Source organism: Tamandua tetradactyla, chromosome 11, assembly GCF_023851605.1.
Source record: "Tamandua tetradactyla isolate mTamTet1 chromosome 11, mTamTet1.pri, whole genome shotgun sequence".
Taxonomy (NCBI): domain Eukaryota; kingdom Metazoa; phylum Chordata; class Mammalia; order Pilosa; family Myrmecophagidae; genus Tamandua; species Tamandua tetradactyla.
In genome coordinates, this window is record NC_135337.1 from 95,420,868 (window position 1) to 95,442,016 (window position 21,149).

A 21,149-nucleotide genomic window follows, 5' to 3' on the forward strand; every position below is an offset into this window, starting at 1 on the left:
TGCATCCGTAAGGACGGTGCCTTTAACCCTGCGCATCGCCCCTCCCATCGGAGGGAGCGCTCAGCACCCCCGTGGCCTGGGCCGAGGGGCAGCCCGGTACCCTGCTGAGGACCGCGACGCACCCCGCAGACGTCGTGCATCTTGGGGGATTGTTGGGACTGGCTGTGGGGGACAAGGTTCTGGAGGCTGCCAGCAACCTCCATCCCAGGCAGCAGAGTTCACGAGCATCGTGGTCCCGGCATGGGGAGCCGCCGCCCCCAGCCACCTGGACCTCGGGGGCCCCCTCCGGGTGAGGAGGGCAAGGCCTGAGGCTTTACGTCCCTCGCAGTCAGCAGTGACAGCCCAAGGGACCCCGGGAAGGGTCTCCCCACTCTCAGGCTCGCCCCACTCCCCATACGCTTGGACACGTGGGCCTGGGTTGAGGGGCGTCACGCACGCCTTGTGAAATAAAGACAAAGTGCCTGAAAGGTGTTCGCACGCGGTTCTCGCGCAGACCAGCTCCGGGCTGGCTGGGGCCAGAAGTGGGGCCGCCTGTTGCCTGGAGTCCTTGCGCAGGCTTTCCGGGAACCGGACACTGCTGCTGCTCAAGCCTCACAGGGACACCAGGGGCCGGGCTCGCCGGGGATGCTGCTTTGTGGATAGGTCCAAAAGGCGAGAGATGGGACTCGTTCAGCAAGGACAGCTAGCTCTACTGCTCTGTCTTACAAGTGGGGAAACTGAGGCCCAGCCGTGTTTGTCAACTGCAGGGGCTGCACGCAAAGCGTGGGCAGTGGGATTGGGGGTGGTGTGGGCCCAGAGTCTTGATCAGAGAGGAGGTGCCAGAAGGGAGAGGGACCCCTGTATCTGCTCAGGCCCCCCAGGTGCCTGGCCCCAGGCCCTCGGCAGCCCACAGCCACCCTACAGGGTGGAAGTTCCTGATCACACGCATTCCAGAGACCAGCCACGAGGAGGCAAGGTGCCCGGTGGGGTGCAGACCCTGCCCTGCTGGCCCTAGAAGACCCCTTTACTTGCTCCAGGCTTGATCTCCGTGGCATTTTGGAAGGACCCCAGGCTGCCATGCAGCCCCCTGTGGAGCCCCCACCCTCGCTCTGTCCGCCCCAGGAGGGTGGCTCTGGCGGCCTCAGACATGCCTCAACTCCCCAGAGACCGTGCCGGGTGGCAATGGAAGCCCCCCATGGACATGTTAGACTTAGGGTTGACCCAGGCCCCCAAGGCTGGCTGGCCGCCCCCCACAGCCAACACTGTTACAAGGCTCGCTTTCCAGGGGAAGAAACAAACCCAAGAAGCATTAACAGCCCCAGGCAGCTCGGCCAGCGCCCTCGCCCAGTGCCTTCCGGAGGGGCTCGCTCTCCTCCGTGTTTCAATCTTCAGGAAGCGACCGCTGCACAATACCCGCCAGAATTTGCCAACCATAATGCATGTTCATAGTTAAACTTCTTAAATTGCCTACTTAACGTTACAAATATGAGTGAACCAACTCTATCATGCTATCAGGCAACATAAATTTGTTAGAAAAAAAAAAAGGGTCCGTTTTAACTGCATTTTTATCAATACACTTGTCAGAGGTGGAGTCCGGAGCTCAAGGCAGTGCAATTACGGATGGGGCCTTCTTACAGATAACAAAACCTGGGCGGGCACAGCCTTGGTCTCCAAAGTCCCAGGCCAGGGCCTCTCCACCACGAGAAAGCAAAGAAAGCTGCCTGGAGGCGGAGGCGCGGGAAGAAGCCAAGCAGGTGTGGCCGTGGGAGGGGACATTTTGAGCAGCGGGGACGGAAAGAGTAAGGCACACGCAGCAAGCGCGGGATGACACTACAGCACGCGTCTCTCATACCCCTCCCGGAAGACGCCGGCGTTCCGAAGCAATCAACTTTTCCCTTAGTATATATGGACGGACTGGCGACAAAGGTCACTTCCGCCCCACACAAAGCTGGGTCAGAGTAGAAGGGGAAAAGCACTTCCGCCCGGAACGAGACTAAGGGGGAGGCACTTCCGCCCGCCTTTAGATGGCGCCGCCGGAAGAGGCGGGGTAAAGCCTGATAGTTATGGCGGCGTCGAGGCTGGAACTGAATCTGGTGAGGCTTCTGTGCCGCTGCGAGGCGATGGCGGCGGAGAAACGGGACCCAGACGAGTGGCGTCTGGAAAAGGTGAGGGAGAACCCGCGTTACCAGGTAGACCCTAACTCTCGGAGGCTGCCTCCCAGGGCTGACGGCCACCTGGACCTCCGCCAACCCCACGGCCAACTGGGCACGCCCCTTCCGGTCGGTCACGCCACATCCCCCTGCTGCTCAGGCTCCGCCCCTTCCCGCTGTTCCCCGCCTCCTGAGCACTTGGCCCCTCCCCTCGCCCACCCCGCCTACGTCCTGGCCCCGCCCTTAGCCTTCCTAAGCAGGAGAGGGTTGGGGAAACCTGGGTGACACCCCACTTTCCCTCCCCAGTACGTGGGGGCCCTGGAGGACATGTTGCAGGCTTTGAAGGCCCAGGAGTGGTGAGTGCTGGGCTGCCTCCCTTAGCGGTTTCCACCCCCTGCCCCCCAGGTTGGGGTGCAGGGGGGCTGGCCGGGACTCACCTGAGCTGGGGACAGTCGCACGTTTCCTATTTCCTCTTCACGCCTTCCAGCAAACCAGTCTCTGAGGTGATCAATGAATATTCCCGCAAGGTGGACTTCCTAAAGGGGATGCTGCAGGCAGAGAAGCTGGTGAGAGGGATGTCCCAGCCTCCTTGCCCCCCACACACATTCATCTGGGTCTCTAGGACCCACACTTCCAGTGACCCTCCATCCCACATTTGTGCAGACCTCATCCTCAGAGAAGGCACTAGCCAACCAGTTTCTAGCCCCGGGCCGGGTGCCAACTACAACCAGGGAGCGGGTGCCTGCCACAAAGACAGTACATTTGCAGTCCCGGGCCCGGTACACCAGCGAGATGCGGAGTGAGCTACTAGACACGGTAGGACTTCCTCCCTCATGGCTGGTAGCCCTCGACATGACAGTCTCTGCCCTAGGGCATCAGAAGTTTCCCACCAAAGGGGCATTATGGCTAGGGCTTTGTTAGATGAATAAGAGTTGGATAGAAGGCAAAAACAGTGCATGCCCAATTAAGCCCCATAATTGGCTGGTGCGGACTTTCGTTCCTGGCTTACCACTTCCCATGAGATGGGCATGATCCTTCATCCATCAAATGGGTCAGGTGTCCCTTTGAGCATTTTATGTGGCTCAGCTCAACTCTACAAAATAGGAGCTATTGTCAGTACCAGTTTATAAATGAGGAAACTGAGGCTCGGAGATCATGGGGCTTGTTCGGCCCCAACTGAGGTTCATAGAGCAGAAAAGACAGTTTCAGGGCATCAGGGTGAGTGATTTAATGCTCCCCCTTCCACTTTCTCCCATAGGACTCTGCTGCGGGTGAGTTACCCTGAATAGAACAGTACAAGAGACCTAGCTGCCTGGGATAAGTCGCATGTCCCTGCTGTCCATGCCCAGCCTGGTTCCCGTGAGATAAGCCCAAGGAGGGTGTCCCCAAGGGTATCACCAAGTTATGCCTGGGACAGGGGCTGGGGCTGTGGAGGTCGCCTCTGGAGGAGACATAGCTGGGGTCTCCCCAGAGGCCAGGGCAGAGCCAGAAGGAAGGGGATAGGGGATAGGGACAACTTCCTAGGAGAGGGGGCGTTTGAGCTGGGTCTTTGAGGCATGATCAGAAGCCCACGAGACAGCAGGCATGATGGGGAACAGCATTCCAAGGAGGCCGGGCAGCACAGCAGCATGCAGAGGCTCAAAAGCACGAGTCAATCCTCTTCTTTCTTGACGGTCCTGCTTCCAGAACCCAAGCTGGACGTGCGGAAGCGAACGTAAGTGTCTGTAGCCTTTGGGCAGTAGGGGGATGTGGGGATACTGACAAACCATGGATCATGGAGGTGCCAGGAGGACTTCAACCACAGAATCCATTTCTGGGAATGTTCCTCTCAGAAGCCGAAGCAAAGATAGGGAAACTGCGGCTCCAAGCAGATAGTGAAACATGTTGGTCTTTTCTCTTCCCTAACTCCTCCTCTCATGTGTGAGGTCAGTGGGGTGGCAGGGTCCAGGCCAACAGATGAGAAGCAATCGGCAGCCGAGCTAGACCTTGTTCTCCAGCGGCAGCAGGATCTTCAGGAAAAGTTGGTGGAGGAGATGCTTGGCCTAGCCCGGGACCTCAAGACCAACACACTGGCCGCCCAGAGTGTCATCAAGAAGGACAACCAGGTGCAGGGACCCTCCAGCTCCTGCCCTAGGGCATCAGAGAAGGCTTCTCGGTTGAGGGATATTATGGCTGGGGTTTTGTTAGATGAGTATGAGTTTGACAAAAGGTAAAAATAGTGTTCTTAGCAGAAGGCACAGCACTGGCAAGGGCCAAGGAGTGCAGACCTGGACGGCCCAGGACTGCCAGGAGAGGCCAGGCATGGCCCCGAGCCTGATGATACCCTGTCTGCCTCACCCACAGACCCTGTCACACTCTCTCAAGTTGGCTGACCAGAATCTGGAGAAGCTGAAGACAGAGTCGGAGCGGCTGGAGCAGCACACGCAGAAGTCGGTCAACTGGCTCCTCTGGGCCATGCTCATCTTCGTCTGCTTCATCTTCATCAGCATGATTCTCTTCATCCGCATCATGCCCAAACTCAAATAAAGGTCTGCACCGGTCCCGGGCGCCCCTGCGTGGTAGGCAGTGAGATAGGACGGGCTCTGGAAGAGGTCCCCGAGCGCCACAGGGAGGAGATGAGCAGGGGAGGGAGGTCAGTCTGCAGGGCAGCGACCCGGCGAACACACCCCATGCCTCTTGGTATCTCCCTGAGGCTGAGGCTGGCACCCCACAAGGCCCCAGGGAGCCCCCGGTTGGGGATCCTTCAGCCCTGAGGGGTCAGGGCAGGGCTAGAGGAGGGGATCCTGTCTGGGGTACCTAGGGAGGGGCAAGAGGCAGGGCCATGCCTGGAGGTCTCCCTGGAAGAAGGGGCATCGGTGCTGGGCCTTCCCTGGGATTGAAGGTGACAGTTCTGTACCAGTCACAGCCCACGCTTTCAGGACACCACAGATCTTATGCAGTCATTCAATAAACGCACGTGGGTTGTGGCCCTTTCTGGGCGGGGTGGGGGGAATTGAGCAGAAACCCTCCCCTCCCCAGGTCACAATCTGATAATTTCAGAGAATAAGGCAGGGAAGCTAGAGTTGGGACCCTATAAGCGGATCATGGAATGGAGATCCTAGGGGAAGGGTGGGCCTGGCTGTCCTCAGCCCCACTGCAGACTTCACAGGGCGTAGCCTGGGACGAGGAGATGGATGGGTGCACGGGCGTGTGTCCTGAACAGTGGAAGTGGGCCCCATCAGCTTAGGTGCAGAACCACCAGGTACAGCCGTTATAGCAAAAACATTATAAGGGAGGGGGTTTACACCCCAGCCAAAGGGAGGGTTCAACATTGGGTTCAAAAGCTGATAATAGAATTGGCCACCTTAATGAGTCAGAAAACAACTGCAGGCACCAAAGCGGCACTTTCTACCACTCAGCTTCCGTCACTCGGTTTCTTAGTGAGAAAGGGGTGGATGGATATTTTCCTAACTTAATCAAAAAACCTCAAACCAAAAGGCAGCAGCAAGTTTTACAGGCAAATACTAGTAAGTTCTCACAGTTCCTCCTCCTTCCCCTGTGATTTATAACTTCTGGAGGGAATAGAAAATTCTATTAGATGCGAAGAAGAAATGAGATTCACAAATGAGAAAAGGGGGAGAAAAAAGCAAAGTTATTTGCACTGTATATATGAAAGACAAGCAAATTGACTAAGAAGCTGTGTCAACAAGACAATTCAGTAAACTAGAAAGGGACATACTGGAATTTTAAAAATTGATTCCCTCTAACAAAAATAAGTTGCAAAATAAATTGGAAGTTCCTATGTTTAATAGCAACAGAAAAGGTGTTATTTTGTTAAATTAATTTCCTTGCTATATGAAGAACTTGTAAAAATCAATATGAAAAAAATAGAAGATTTACAAAGAATGTGGACAGGAAAGGAAATATAAATGTTTTGTTTTGTTTTTAACTTGTTCACTCATAAGATTAGCCAAGATTAAAAACATTGAAAATGCACTTCAGGTAATCTGTGATAACACCCAGTGCTGGCAAGGTTGTAGGAGAAAACAGGGTTTCTCTCCCTGCCAGTGGGGGCATATATGGGTGCAGCAAAGAACGATTCAATAATATCTTTCCTAATGTAAAATGCATAGTCTCTTGAATAGGAATTCCTCCAAAGAAGATGTACAAATGGCCAAAAGCACGTGAAAAGATGCTCCATATTGTTAGCCATTGGGGAAAGTGCAGATGAAAACTCTAAGATATCACTTCAGGCCCTCTAGGATGACTTTAATAATTTTTTTTTTTTAAGAGGAAATTAAGTGTGATGGGGATGTGGAGGAATCGGCATCCTCATGCTCTGCTATGGAGGACAGTCTGATGGTTCCTCAAAAAGTTAAATGCAGAATTGCCCTGTGACCCGGCAACTGATCCTCGGTTTAGAACCAAAAGAACTGGAAACAGGAGCTCAGTTACTCGTGCGCGAATGCCCACAGCAGCCTCGTTCACCGCAGCTGAAAGGTGGGAAGAGCCCAGATGGCCATCAGCAGTGGAGTGGAGAAACACAGCGGCCCGTTCTTAGAGTGGAATTGTGTTCAGCCTTAAAAGCGATGAAGTTCTGACCCATGTTACTACGTGACTGAACCTTGTAAATTGGCCCAGTGCAAGAAGCCAGACCCCAAAGGGGACGCAGTGTGAGGTTCCATTTATATGAAAGGTCCGGAACAGGCCATTCCGCCCTGACAGCAAGTCGGAAGGAGGCGGGTAGGGGAGAATGGGGCGGGATTGCTTAGTACACGCAGGGCGTTTTCCTGGGTGATGAAAAAGCTTTGGCACTGGATAAGGCTGATGGTTGCCCAATCTCGTAAACACACTAAATGCCACCGCATTGCACCCTTTAAAATGGTGAATTGCATGTTATGTAAATTTCACCTCAATGAAAAAAAGGAAAAATGTAAATATACATGTATACTTGTTGAATAAACAAAGAAGTGCAGGTGCGCCCAAAATGCTCCGTTCTTTAGGCAAACCGAGGGCCGGAGAAGATGCGTCTTTGTCCCCGGACACAGGGTAGGGTCGGCGTCGGACTGGAACCTGTCTCAGGTGTGTGGGGTGGAGGGCCCGCCCAGGCCCCGCCCTGCCGCGCGATCCCGACCTCCGGGTGGAGCCTCCAGTTAATGCACAACCGCGACCCGAGGCGCTTCTCCGGGAGCGGACCGGGCTCGGGACTCCTGACGCTGGGACAGGTGACCCCGAGCGGGAGCTGCCCGTGCGACCCGCAGTCGGGGCGGGGATCCCGGGGGGCTTCTCGGGGGTGGCGACTGGGTATTCCACGCGCCGCCACGGCGAGCCTCCGGCAGCGTGGGGGTTAACTCAAGCCTCGCTCAGGCGGTGCGGTGACGTCAGGGGCATATTTGCATAGCGCTTTTCCGGGGCACGTAGGCTGCGGCGGCGGGGCGGGGAGCGCCCGGGGGGCCAATCGCGTGCGTCTATGCAAATAGCGGTCGGGCCCGGCGAGGCGCTACAGTCCCCCGGTGTTCCTGTCCTGCGCGCACCCCCCAGCTGCCCCACGCGCGTCCCCTTCCCCCCGTCCCGCTCTTACCCCCAATGTGCTCCTGCCCCGCGCGACCTCCTCCCGGGCCCGCAGGCCTCTCGCCGACAGCCCCCGCCACGCGCGGGCCACGACACTTCCCGCAGGACCTGTCCGCCGAGCCGGGAACCCCGAAGCGGCGCCGCCCGGAGACCGATGCCCCCCCGGGGGCCCCCTAAATCCCGCGGCTCCCGGGGGGTCCCCCTGCCCCGCCCGTCCGGCCCTAGGCCCCCGGTGAGTCGGTACGGGCTGGGTGACACCTGGCCCAGGACTACGCTACAATTTTAGTCCCCCGAGGTTGGGAGTCCTGTCTTCCCACACCCCTGTTAACGCCAAATCCTGATTCCTGCGGGCTCTATAGCACCAGGTGTCTCGAGGCCTGGAAACCAGCTCCTCCCGCCCTCTGCTCCAGCCCCAGCTGAGAGCCCAGAGGTCGAGACCCAAGAAGATTGTGTTTGAGGATGAGCTGCCCCCCCAGGTCCTCCCTGGCACCAAGAGGCCTACTGGAGCCGTCCCTGGGGGGAATGTACCCAGGCCCCAACCGGTGCCTGACTATGAGCTGTGAGTGTCCCCTATAAGGCTCCTGATGCCCAGGAACAGGGAAGAGATACGGTAGCTAGGGCTTTGAAGGGTGACTAGGAGTTCATCAAGTAGTAGTAAAAGGGGGGAAAAGGCATTTTGGGCTGGGAGCCCAGCCTGGAAAACTGGATGGAAGAAAATCATGTTACAGAGATGGAGGGAAAGTGGGGGTGTCTTTACACTCACACTCTGACCTGCCTCACCCCGGCAGTAAGTACCCGCCAGTGAGCAGTGAGAGGGAGCGGAGTCGCTATGTGGCGGTGTTCCAGGATCAATACACAGACTTCCTGGAGCTGCAGGAGCAGGTGGGCTTGGCCTGGGCAAAGCTCCAGCAGCTGGAGGCCCTGCTGTGCTCACTGCCCCCACCCCAAAGTCAGGTCAGCCCAGAACCCCTGCCCTGCAGCCCTTCCCACCCAGCTCCTCCTCCAGCCTGGGAGGGTACCATGTCATATGGGCTCAGCCCTCAGGGTCTAACTTTGACATGTCACCTCCCCTCTCTCAGCCTGAGTTTGCCACCTGCCCCACCCCACCCCTGTCCCTGGACCAACACCCCCTGAGCCCCCTCCTCCTTCCAGCACAGAAGGAAGCCCACGTTGCTGCTCACGTCTGGAGGGAGTTTGAGAAGAAGCAGATGGTGAGTTGTGACTCCTGCGTCCCCCAAGCTTGCCTTTGCTTCCCCACATGCCCATGAGATCTGCTGCCCCTTTTCTGAGGCTCAGAGAGGAAAAGGCAAAGACCAGAGCAGCATGAGAGCTGCAGGCTAGCCTGCAACAAGGACTTCCCTGGCTCCTGCCCCACCCAGGACCCCAGCTTTTTGGACAAGCAGGCTCGCTGCCACTACCTGAAGGGTAAACTGAGGCACCTCAAGATGCAGATCCAGAAATTCGATGCCCAGGGTGACAGCGAGGGCTCGGTCTACTTCTGAGTGCGGAGGCACGTGCCATGGTGGGGGGCGAGCTTTGGCCTGCTGCTCCCCAGCCCCTCCACTTCCCTAGCTCCAGCCTCTGCCCCTACCCCACCCCCATTCCCCCTGCCCGGATTGGCTTTCCCAGATGGCACATGCCACCTCCCTGGAGTCTCAGCCTTCCAACACCTCCTCTGGGATCCCATCTTGACTACAAGGACCCCAGAACTCAGCACACCTTCCTCAAGCAGGTTCTGTTCTTGTTCTGCTGGAATAAGCATCTCTTGAACACCTACTGTGTGGATTTTGCTTGTCACCCAAGAAAAGGTTCTCCCTACTTTTCAGGGGAAAGATAATGAAGTTCCAAGGAAGGGACTTGTCTGATATCTCCAGGGCTGAGTTTGAACCCTCATCTGTCCAGGGCCCAGATGTGGTTTCTGGGTGGGGAGTTTCCACAGTCCTAATAATGGAGGCCAGAGTGGCAGAAGACACCAGTCTTGCTTAAAAAGTATCCTGAAGTTCTGGGGGTAAGATGCTAGGGACCGCCTGTGAGGAACAACCAAGAGGCTGCAAATGGCTTTCTGCAGGAGGGGCCCTTTGGGTGGGGTTTTGTGGGAGATTTAGGAGTTAAGCAGTCAGATCTCAAAGTGATTGGGGATAGGATGGCAGGACAGACCCAAAGGTTTCACTCAGTCCTCAGACACCCTTGATTTGTGAAAATAGAAATGGGGTGTTGCTGTCTAGCCCAATGGACAGCACCCCCACGTAACCACAGATTGTCTCCAAAGACTGTTTCGGGCCATGTCCTCCCCATCCCACCCCTATTTCCTCTCTTGGGGGCAAAGCATGCACATGAGAACCATCCCCCCCCCCCCATCTTCCAGGCCTCCTCTGAGATGGATATCAGGGCCCAAATGGGAACATTTGGGAGGACTAGCCCAGCCTGTAGAGTGACACACAAATCCTTCCTTTGCTTTTTTTTCGAGCACTTGTCTCTTCTGGCAGGGCCTCAGTGAAACCCCTACAAGTGTCACAGCCCTGGCAAGACAACCCCACTGAGGCCTCCCCTAACAAAGCAAAGTTGTAAACTTCTGAGGTGGGATGGCAGGCTCCTGGTGTCATATGCCAGCCCGTGTCCCATCTCAGTGGACAGCACCCGCACCCTCCCCTGCCCCTCCCAGAAACGGTAAAAGGGGGCTGTTTCATTCAAGAAGAAACCAAACTCCCAACTGCTCAAGGGGAAATTGAGGTTTGGGGAACTTCCGTGGCCAAGAGCTTCAGGACTGGCTTGATCCAGGAGCTCCAGCGGCATCTTTGGAGATTAGACTTGCCCTCTGGGCTCTGCCTTGCTGTAGTTTTGTCCTCCCAGTACATAAACCCTGCTGTCCAATCGCACTGGCCAGCTCTGGGCTTGCATGCCCCCCATGCTGTGGCCAGGCCATGCCCCCTAGTCCGCAAGGACTGAGAATTGGAGGCTGGGAAACAGTAGAGCTCAGAAGCCCTGTAAGGGCTGACCCTAAAAATCTGGGCGTGTGTGGGTCTAGTAACTACAGGGCTTACCCTTGCAGACCAGAACCTGGATTCAGCGCTCCCCCCTCCAGCCCCAGTTTCCCCATCTGTCCAACAGAAACGGCAACCCCCATCACAGTCAGGCAGGCTGTTGTTAGGTGGCTGGGAGCAGCCCCAGGTGGGGGACCCTCCCCCAAAGGAGGCCCACAGGCCACGCAGGCAGAAACATCTTGTCTTTTATTATTCACCTCCACGCATTCGCCTCCTAGTTTCTGGGGTGGGGTGTGACCAGAAGAGCGGCCTCCAGGGAAGCTCCGCTGCGTCCCACAGGGCATGCTGGGGGCTGCATGGCAGCTGGGGCCTCGGTCCCCCACCCCTACCCCGGGTAGGGGCCGCAGCCCCAGCCCCCAGTCTGTTTTTGGTTTCATGATCATTTAGAAAACAGAAAAGACAAACACTAAATAGTCTTTACAAAAGAGGAGTCCGAGAAGGAGGGGGGCCGGGGGCCGGCCTTGGCAGAGCACTGCGTCCCCCCTGGGGGCAGCGGCCACCAGCCCGTCACTGGCCCGAGCCGTAGGGCCAGTTGAAGGTGCTTCCCGACAGCAGCATGTCGCGGATGAGCGTCTCGATGGGCGTCTTGCCCACCAGGCGCATGAAGAAGAGCTGGGAGATGAGGGAGGCAGGCACGGCGCGCAGGGCGGGCAGCCGCAGCAGCAGGCGCCCAAAGCGCTGTGGCTGCGAGGGGTACTGCGCCCGCACATACTCGGTGAGCGCCACTTGCGCCTTCTCCTGCAGGCTCTCCACATGGGCCGGGTCCGAGAGGCCGCAGGCGTCTGGGCGGGGGGACACAGGAGGCCAAGGTTAGACAGAGCTGGGGGCAGAGACAGGACTCGGGCACTGATGGGGAAACTGGGCCCCTGGGGCACAAATGGGGACATCAAAGGCAGTGACAGCCCTGGAGGGGTGCTGAGGTGGTCTCACGCCAAGGACAGGACTGGGGGTGAGCAGTGACATCTAGAGGGTGCACGGGGTGAGGCCCTGGACAGGGAGACAAGTTCTGAGGAAGTGTGAACAGAATGGAGGACTGGGGAGGGGCTTTGGGGAGGAAGAACAAGCCCGAGTGGGGTGTCCAGACTGTCCAGAAAGGGACCTGGGGCACCAGTGACTGTCACAGCACCCAGAGGGGGATCCATGAAGGTGGCAGGAGGCACGGGCTGCTGGGGAGAGAAGGGAGCAAAGCCATGCTTAGCAAATGAAAGCTCCCACTCAGAGGGGCTTGGGTCTGGCTCCTACCCCCCCCCCACCCTGGGCCCTTCCAGGAACCAAGGAGGCACCCAGTGGGGTGTGGAGCCTTCCAGAGGGCAAAGTGACACCCCAGGGGGCCGACTGGGGAGATCTGCGGCCAGGTGGTGTCCCCCTAGTCAAGGAATACGGAAAGGCTGCAGCTGCCGGTGGGTTAGCGAGTAACTGGTTCTAGAGCCGATGCCCCCGCCCCCCGTGGGAGGGGCACTCAGGCCCCGCCCCATCCATCCTGCAGCCTTGCGCTCTGCCGGGGGTCCACTGGGGGCAGACAGGGGTGACTGAATCAGAGATTAGGGGTCTAAGGAATTAGGGAGTGGAGGGTCGGGGGAGGGGGGGACCAGAACCAGGTGCCACACACATCCCCATCCAGCAGCCCTCCTTAAATGTTAAATGTGGGGGCCCAGGGTCAAAGGGCTCATGGAGGCCAGAGATCAGGAAGTGGGGTGGGGGGCTGAGAGGGCCAAAGTCAGGCCAGGGTCCTATTCCAGTCTCCTGCCTCTCACCCGGCCGTTAGTGCATGGGGGAGGGGCGGGGGTGGAGTCTTCTTGGTATGCCTCGGTATCCATCAGGTAGGCCGTGGGGGCCCGGGCCAGGAGGCCAGACCTTTGGGTCAGGGGGCCCCGGTTCGGAGTTCTTGGGGGGGCACTGGGGTGCCCCATAACTCCTACCAGCGCTCTGGCTGGAGGCAGAAACCCAGGCTGTGTGCACCCCATCCTCGCCCCAGCAGCTCACCTGCGTGACGGTGCACCCTCTCCTGTCACCCCCTCCACCCGCCGGCTCCCCCGCTTAACGAAGGCACCCCCCCAGCACAGCCCGCCCCACCGCGGCTCACCGGGCGTGAAGAGCGCGATGGCCTTGAGGCAGCCGTACTCGGCCGAGTCCACCTGCAGGCGGCCCAGCTTGTCCACCTGCTCCTGGAAGGCGCGCACCTGGTCCATGAAGGCCACGGCGCGCTCGGCGGCCATGGGCGCGGCGTGGAGGCCGGCGGCGGCCAGCAGCGGCGCCGTGTGCAGGGGCAGCGCCGCCTGGGCCGCGTTGAGCACGAAGAGCTCGCTCCAGCTGAGGCGCAGCAGCGCCACCTGGTCTGCCACGGGCAGCTCGGGGAAGAAGGGCGCGTGGCGCGCCCACTCTACGGTGCTGAAGAGCAGCCGCGCCGCCAGCTCACACACGTTGTCGATGCCCAGCACAGCGCCTGCCGCGCCGCCCCCCGCGCCGAACGCGCCCCCCGCCGCGCCGAAGCGACCCGCCGCCGCGGGGTAGGGCTCCGCGCGCAGCAGCTGCGCGATCAGCTCCGACACCGGTTGGCCCGGGAACAGGTCCCCCGCCGCGGCCGCCGCCAGTGCCGAGCCCGGGGGGCTGCCCGAGGAGGCGGCGCCGGCGCCCGGAAGCGAGTGCGGGATGCGGCCGCGCTGCACGGCTGCGGGGGGCGGGGTGCAGGACGGGCGGGTGGGGGATGGGGAGGCCGGGAGAGGGGCGGAGGGGGGAGGGGGGAGAGGAAGGACCGGAGAGGGAGGAGGACAGGCCACGGGATTGGGAACAGAAAGGGAAATGGGGAGCAGGGAAGCCCGGGGAAGAGAGAGGGAGGTAAGACAGGGGAGAGTGGGGTGGGAGGAAGAGGAGTACATGGGTTCCAGATAGCCGGAAAGGGAGGAGGGGAGTGAGGCAGCAGTCAAATTAGGAAAAATAAGGGAGGGGGACCGACAAAAGGAACACAAGTCACCAGAGAGTTGCTCCGTCCCTCCCCACCCGCACTGCAGGGAATGTGGCATGTGGGGGGCCAGGGGAAGAGTCCCAAAGCCCCCTCCCCCCAAGCCCCCTCCCAGATTGGAAAGGACCCGTTGGTTGGGGTACATTTGATCCCCACCTGGTCCCTTCCCCCCGCCCCCACTGTGTCCACTCCGGAGGCTCACCCGCCTCTCCCCACCTGCCAGTCCAGTCCACAGTGAGGCCAGAGGGGTCACCCTGCCAGGACGTGGGGGTCCTCCCCACCAGGGATGGGCACACCTGGCTAGCACTGGCTACTCTTCCCATAGAGATGTGGTCATATCTTTATATCTTTACCTCTCTCCCCTACCCCAAGACCATGGGCCCCCAGGAGCAGGTCTCATCTGTCCAGGTCCCTGTGGTGGGGTCCCAGCCCCCCAACGCCTACTCAGTACCCATAACTGCCACCAGCAGCTCTGCATACTCAGGGGGCAGATATGGAGAGCCCAGGGCCAGTCTGCCCTGTTGCTAGCATTGGGGTGAAAACGGGAAATTGAGTCATAAACAGAGGGTGTCCAGGCCACAGCAAGTACTGGAGTGACAAAGTGGGGAGCAGACTGGGCCGGATGCCAGGGAGAAATGAACAGGTCATACTGAGTGAGAACACCCTGTCTGGTCACCTCCATGAACTCCTGGTCAAGCCACCACACAGGGAACAGGGGCTGGCCCAGCCCTGGGGGAGGGAGGGTGAAGCAGGGCCCTGGGGGAGGGTCAGAGGTAGATGAGGCCTGAGAGTGAAACCCAGATGAGTCCCTAGAACCACTAGGGGTCCAGCTGGGGGACCCCCACATCCTGCCTCTGCTCTCAAGACTAGGCACCCCTCCCCCAGCCTCACCAGTCCCTCCCTCATCCAGACCAGCTCCCACCCTGCTTTGCACCTGCTACTGCCTTCCTGGAACCCCTTTCCCCAGCTACCCCATTCCGTGTCAGTCCAGGTTTTGTATGTTCAAATCCCAGCCACGATTCTTTTGCTTTCTGACCCTGGGCCAGAAATCTCTTCTCGTTGCTCTGTGCCTCAGTTTCCCTACCAGTAAAATGGAGATGACAACAGTAATAGTAAGACCCCAAACACTGAAGCAAACCTTGAATCTACAAAAATCCCTTCAAGCAGTTCCTGGCCTATAGGTAAGTGCTAAATCAATGGTAATTCAAGCAAGGAAGCATTAATCGAGCACCTACTGAATGCCCCAACCTGGTCCAGGAACTGGGGATAGAGCAGCAAACAAACAACAATCCCTGCCCTCAGGCGACAGTCCAATGCAGAGGTAAATACTAACAGCACAGGACAGATAATGTGAAGGTGGGGGTGACAGGAGGGCTTCTCCAAGGACAAACTTGAAGGAGGTAAGGGGGGTGGATGGGGAGGTGAGTATTCCAGGCAGAGGGAACAGCCTGTGCCCTAGGGTAAGGCTAGCCTTCGGCGGCGTGAGGCATGGTTGATTACTGTCACCCCTGAACTGGTGGCATCTCACGCCCTCACTTGAGGCACACTCAGGATTTTAGGTCAAGCAGGCAAGTGGAGGCAAAATCCAGGTTGGGAGTGGGGAGACAAGGGGGTCACCCCCAAAGTCAAAGGACCAAAGGCAATGAGCAGACAGTCTTAGGAGACAGACTCAGAGCAGTCACCCCCAGCTTCTCCCACAGAGTCCAAGTAGACAAGAAACCAGCTTCCAAGCAGGAAAGACTAAAGTTAGACACAGAGAAGAACTGCCAGACTGGCCCGTGACAAAATCCAGGATCCTGAGAGCCAAGCACAGGGGCTCCCGACCCTGCCCCACTCCACTGTGAATCCCAACAGTCCTCGGTAAGAGTTCCAGGCTCAGCCCCCCCTCCCCGCCCCCATACACGCCCACTGGGGCTCCCAGGTCAGAGGGAAGAGGCCGTGCCTCCCTCCAGCTCCCAGCCTCCCAGGTCAGACAGAGGGTAAGCTGCCCTTTGCCTTAATCAGGCGAGCTCCTGCCTTGGGCAAACACGAAGAGGGGCGGAGGGTGGAAGGAAAGCAAATGAAATCAAATAACAAAACACATCCTTGTTAAGAAAGCAGCAGGCCAAGCCAGGGCACCAGGAGGGGCCAGGGAACCTGCCTCTCAGACCATGATTTGGGAGGTACTGCTGGAAAGTAGTCTAAAGGGGGGCCCCCCCGAGTCTAGGGCCCCTAGCCCCAGCTGCACTGCAGTGGCAAGGTGGCCCCAGATGGTCGCTGGATTCCCCAGCCCAGGGTCCAAGGATGACAGTGCCAGGCCCTGACCCCCACGGCCCCCAGCCCCCAGGAGAGGGAAGGCAGGGCCGGCACTCACCCTCCTTCCGCATGCCCACACGGAAGCACTTCTTGAGGCGGCAGTACTGACACTGGTTCCGGTGATGCTGGTCAATCTGGCAGTCACGGTTAGACCTGGGGGCACGAAGAGTTCAGGGGTCACCACAGCACACCCACTTGGCTCCCCAAACCACCAGTGAGCCACTTTTGGAGGCTGCACCTAAGAAACACCTGTGATTATGGGGCAGCCCCAGAGGGGTTTGGGGGCTCAGCCTGCAGAGGAAAAGGACAATTGGTGTGGGTAGTGATGGACGAATAGGAGTCCACTGGAGGAGACTACAATTCCAGGGAGGGCACATTGGGAGTGGGTTTTGAGCGATGAATAGAAGAAGTTTTATCAGTGAATGGAGAGGTGATTCCAGGCCAAAGACACAGCAAGAGCAAAAGCTTGGAAACTTAAAACATGGAAGCCTAACCAGTTTTGTTTTATTTGGTTGCTGTCAAGCTAGGGGGCAAGGCTTTTGTCCCAGGGACACTGTCTAGGAGCTGGGCTCTGTGAGCTAACTAAGGGACGAGGAGCCGGGCCAGGGGCCAGTCCTCCATAGGACACCAGCATTGCCCTGCACAAAGCCGGCACCAATGAATGAATCAATGAATGATAAGTGAACCCCAATCCCCCCTTGAAGGCCCCACACCTCCTCCTCCGGGAAGACCTCCTAAATCCCTGACAATGCCTGCAAATCTTCCTCTGGGTAACTCTTGGGGACGGCTGTGGCCTCTTCCAGGGAGGGGACAGGTAGCTCCACACGACACAAGTAAGAGGCTCCCAGTCTAGTGTCAGCTCTGAACTGACCCATTGTCTTCAAAGTTCCCCAGGCCCTGGTCTACCCTCCCTCTCTCTCCACCATGGACAGGGGGTCTCTCTGAGGACACTCTTGGGGTCCCGGAATCCCCAGCACAGGCGGCCACCATGTGGGTGCCTGGAGACAGTCAGGGAGTAAACTAGATGGAAGAGTAAATTAGGCGTGGCTCAGACACCCAGCCCAACCCTGCCCCGGGGCAGCAGCATCCCTGCCTGCCTCAGTTTCTCCACCCAGAAGAGGGAGGGCAGATGCTGACCCCACACAGAACTCTCTGGGTTTGGGCCCAGCTGCAGGTCCCATAGCAGAGGAAGGAACGCATGGGGGCAGGGGGGACTCCCACTCTTCAGGTCCCCCAGCACCAGCAGCTGAGCAGCCCGGACCTCTGCCCCCTGCCCAGCCCAGCCCCCAGTAAGAGGCCCCAATAGGCAGATGCTGCTCAGGCAGAACCAGAACAAAACCCAGCAAGCGGTGGGAGGGTCCGGGGCAGCCGGGTGGAAATGGCCAGGCCTGGGGCAGGGAGGGGCCTGACTCGAGGACCCCGACCTCGGGCAGGCACCACCACCTCCCACCTCACATCTCCAGCTGAGATGTCAGGACAGATCTGTTGTCACCCGCACATGGAAAATCAGTAAGTTCTGCCTCTTATCCCACCTAAAGAGTACGTGCTTGTTCAACCACGTGGCCCAAACCTCCCTGACCTCCAGCCATGCTCGTGGCCCTCCCCTGTGCACCCACCCTCCATGGCTCCCTGACACCCTCAGCCTGGCATTTCAGTTCCACAGGGACCTACCTTCTGTCCTGCCCAAGAGACCTCATCTCACAATGCTGTTCTTGTGACCCATGCTGAGCCTCTGCCTGGGCCCACCTCATTCTTCAAGGCCCACCTCCCATCCCCTCCTCCAGGCAGCACTCCCTGACCACCAGGCAGTCTCCTGCTGCCCTCTGTCCCAGCCCTGACCCCGCAGGCTGAGGCATGCATGTCCAGCTCTGTCCCCCCCAACTTGGGGCTCCTGGAGGGCCAGGCGTGGGGCTGGGGTCTCTCACTGGAGCCCTGGCATCTCCCAACCCAGGATTTTGCTGGGACCCAGAGAAGGACAGGGGCCTCATCAGGTCACACAGCGCACAGCTTCTGAAAAATAGGCCTGCCCCAAACAAACCCCCTCCTTTTCTTGGGGCTCCCTGCTCTGGCCTCAGAGAGCCCCAGGGGACCCCAAACCATCTCCCCCACCCTCCCCAAAGACCCAACTAGAGAGCAAGCAGCTATTCCAGCCACAAGAACGAGGCCAGAGGCAGGTGGCCCAGTTAGTGGTGGAGGAGAGATCAGGCCAGCTACCCCTGGGCAAGGCAGCCCTGGCTGGGCCCTGGCCCCCCAACTGGGGCCCCACCCCAGCATCCTGTGAGTCTTGGGACCAGCCCCATGTCCAGCTCTGCCAACAAGCCCTGCAGCTGCAACTTCTCTCAGGGGACACCATGACCCCAGCGTGGTTGCCCCATCCCTCCCAAGAATGCCACAGTTCCCCTTGCTAAACCCCCCATGGGGGGATATTGGGGGCAGAGACCCTTGCTGTGTGACCCAGGGCCAGCTGCTGGGCCTCTCTGGGCCACAGTTTGTGCCCCTGAGAAATGGCTCTCCAGTGACCATGGTCATTCTACCAGTGGAGAGAAGAAGCATGGTGGCTTCCAAGTTGCACGGAAGGGTCCTATGCCCACCCGGTCTCACAGCTGTCCCCGAGTTTCAGGAATTTTCCGGAAGCCTCTGGTCAGCGCCCCTGGCTGGGTGGAGGGCTCAAAGCAGAGGCAGCAGCGTTTCCGGTGACCCAAGGACTGGGGTAAGGCGGGGGCGGGAGGGGGCTTCATCCCCATCAGGCCAGCCCCGTGGCCCCCTCCAAATGCCCCCCCAACACACATACGGAACGGGGGCGGCCCTGGGCCACCCCAGCCTCCCTTGCGCCACGGGCTCGGCTGCCAGGGCGACTTTGGAAGTGATATTTGACCCCAAGGGCGCGCCATATCGATCCGCGCGGCCGCAGACAATGGCCCCTGGACGCCGCCGGCGCCGCCGACCAAGTCCCACGTTCGATTCCGCCGGGTGCCCCGCGCACCGGGATCCCCAAGAGAAGGGGTGCCCTAGGGCCAGGGTCCCACCCGTCCCTGGAAAAAAGGGAGGGAAGAGGGCCTAGGAACTGGGGCGGAAGCCTCGAGGGCCCGCCTGATGGGGGGTGGGTGCGAACGGAACCTGCATCGAGGCAGCGCCGACTGTATACACAAGGCCAGGCACGGTGTGCGGAGGGGGACCGGGGCGCTCGCTCTCTCTGGGGGGGGGGGGTTGAGAGCGGAGGCCCAGGGAAGGTCAGCGGCAGGCGCAAGGTGACCCGGTGGCAGGCCGGGCCGCAGGGCGGTGGCCGCGCCATCGGCGGGATGGGGGGGCGCTCACCGGCAGGTGTAGCTGAGGTTGCGGCGGATGCTGCGCTTGAAGAAGCTCTTGCAGCCCTCGCAGGTGAAGACGCCGTAGTGCTTGCCGCTCGACTTGTCCCCGCACACCACGCAGTCCACCGGCAGCCCCGGCCGCTCCTCGTCGCCGGGCTCGGCGTCGCTGGCGGCGCCGGGGGGCGAGGCCGAGTCGTCCTCAGCCGCGCGCGGGAAGCCGCCCCCCTTGTCCACGCCGTTGGTGTCGCCGCCGCCGCCGCCGCCGCCGCCGCCGGGGCCGCCCCAGCCGCCGGTCACCATGGCCATAGCCCCAGGGCAGCGGGGCCGGGGCGCCCCCAGTGCGCTCCTCCCTCCGGGCACCCCGCTCGGCCCGGAGAGGCGCTACCCCACGCGCATCCGGCCCCGGCGCGCGGGGGGCTGCCGCTGCACCCCCCAGAAAAGTTTTGCAGCAACTTCCTGCGGCCGGTCCGCGGGCCCGGGAGGAACTGGTCGGGCCGGTTCCAGGCCAACTTTCCCACGCGTGCGCGGGGCCGGGCCCGGGGCTGGGGGGGGAGGGGACGCGCTAGAGGCGCCGGCCGGGGGCCCCGGGGGCTCGCGCGGGGCCGCCCTGGGGCCCCGGCGGGGGCGCGCGGGCCATGGCCCGGCCCGGGCTGCGCGGGGGGCGCCCTCGGCCTCGCCTCGGGGGCCGCCGCCAACTTAGCGGGCCGCGGGGCGCGCGCGGGAGGCCGGGGGGGAAAGTTGGGCCGCAAGTTGCGCGGCCGCCTGCGGCGGGAGGGAGGGGCGACGGGCGCCCCCCGGGCCCCCCCGCACCCCCCGGGCCCCCCCGCACCCGCCGCTCGCGGCCTGCAGGGCCCCGGGCCGCCGCCTCCCGCGCCGCCGCCGCCGCCCCCGCTGCGGCCGCGCCCGCCCGGCCTGGGCCTGCGCCTGGGCCCGAGCCTCGCTCTCGCCGCCGCCGCCGCCGCCGCCGACCCCGCGCGCCCGGCCTCGCGCTGCGGCCGGTTTGACATACAACGTTCCATTCGCCGGGCGGGGGGCGGGGGGCGGGCGTCGGGGCGCGCGCCGCGGGCTGGGGGCGGGCGCTCGTTGCCCCGGCGACGGCCGCCCTTATAAGGGCATGGGTGGCCGCGCGCGGCGCTCGGGCCAGCGGGAGGAGCGGGGGCCGCGCGGGCCTGACCCTCCCCCGGCCTCCCTCTCTCCGGCCCGCTCCCTCCCTCCCTCCCTTCGCCCCCGCCCCCGCCCGCTCCCGGCTCCGGCCTTAACCCCTACGGGCCCGCCGCTGCCCTCTGCCCTCCCGCCGCCCAGCCGAGAGGTCTCGCCCAGGCCCTGCCCTCCGCCTCCGGCCTTGGACGTTATGTCGCTCACCCGCCCTGGAGGCGCCCGGGGTTTCTCCGCTCCCCACCCCACCCCACCCCACCCCCAGCCCCAGCCCCAGCGCATTCCCAGCAGAAGCCATAACGGGGAGCCAGCTGCACCCTGGGGGCACGCCCCTCCGCTCTCGATCCCTGCCCGCGCACACGCACACGGGCGCACCCAGGCGCGCAGGCACCACCCCTGGGCATTCCTGTGCACGGGGTAGAATGTTGCTTCGTCTGCCAGAAAGTGGCAGCGTCGGCCCCCCCCGCCGCTTTCTCTGCCTGGACTAACCCGGGGGGCCTGGGGTGGGAGCTCCCGGGGGCAGGGGTCTCCAGGAGGGCAGGGATCTGGTGTTTGCCCTCCGGCAGCTGCGAGGTCGGAGGGGCCCCCCGCCCGCCTGTCAGGCCTCTCCCAGGGCGCCCCCCCCAACCCCCAACCCCCACCTCCCGTCTCCCGTCTCCAACTGGAAGCGGCCCGCAGCCCTTCCGGGGCCTGCCCTTTCCCCCCTTGAATT

General features: G+C 60.9%; 3 protein-coding genes across 7 annotated transcripts; 2 read left to right on the forward strand and 1 right to left on the reverse strand.

The window, feature by feature from the left end:
• Positions 1–1,940: 1,940 nt before the first annotated feature.
• USE1 (unconventional SNARE in the ER 1) lies at positions 1,941–7,096 on the forward strand. Its single transcript, XM_077122023.1, has 9 exons — positions 1,941–2,144; positions 2,436–2,485; positions 2,617–2,695; positions 2,793–2,945; positions 3,388–3,400; positions 3,816–3,843; positions 4,060–4,234; positions 4,473–4,657; positions 6,400–7,096. The coding sequence occupies exons 1-8, from the start codon at positions 2,043–2,045 to the stop codon at positions 4,653–4,655; spliced, it is 783 nt and encodes a 260-aa protein (XP_076978138.1). The 5' UTR covers positions 1,941–2,042; the 3' UTR covers positions 4,656–4,657; positions 6,400–7,096.
• Positions 7,097–7,117: 21 nt separating this feature from the next.
• On the forward strand, positions 7,118–10,495 carry OCEL1 (occludin/ELL domain containing 1). Of its 5 annotated transcripts, none has more exons than XM_077122022.1 (6): positions 7,118–7,333; positions 7,735–7,911; positions 8,039–8,238; positions 8,468–8,633; positions 8,832–8,890; positions 9,059–10,495. In XM_077122022.1, exons 1-6 carry the CDS (start codon positions 7,133–7,135, stop codon positions 9,099–9,101), a joined length of 846 nt encoding a protein of 281 aa, XP_076978137.1. In that variant the 5' UTR covers positions 7,118–7,132; the 3' UTR covers positions 9,102–10,495. The 5 variants fall into 5 exon arrangements, with proteins under 5 accessions (XP_076978137.1, XP_076978133.1, XP_076978136.1 ...); XM_077122018.1 differs by having other exon boundaries at positions 8,837–8,890; XM_077122021.1 differs by having other exon boundaries at positions 8,468–8,561; positions 8,837–8,890.
• Positions 10,496–10,891: 396 nt separating this feature from the next.
• On the reverse strand, positions 10,892–19,846 carry NR2F6 (nuclear receptor subfamily 2 group F member 6). The gene is made up of 4 exons (XM_077122016.1): positions 19,290–19,846; positions 16,033–16,127; positions 12,804–13,388; positions 10,892–11,502 (listed from the first exon to the last, which is right to left on the reverse strand). Exons 1-4 carry the CDS (start codon positions 19,586–19,588, stop codon positions 11,228–11,230), a joined length of 1,254 nt encoding a protein of 417 aa, XP_076978131.1. The 5' UTR covers positions 19,589–19,846; the 3' UTR covers positions 10,892–11,227.
• Between the last annotated feature and the right edge of the window lie 1,303 nt (positions 19,847–21,149).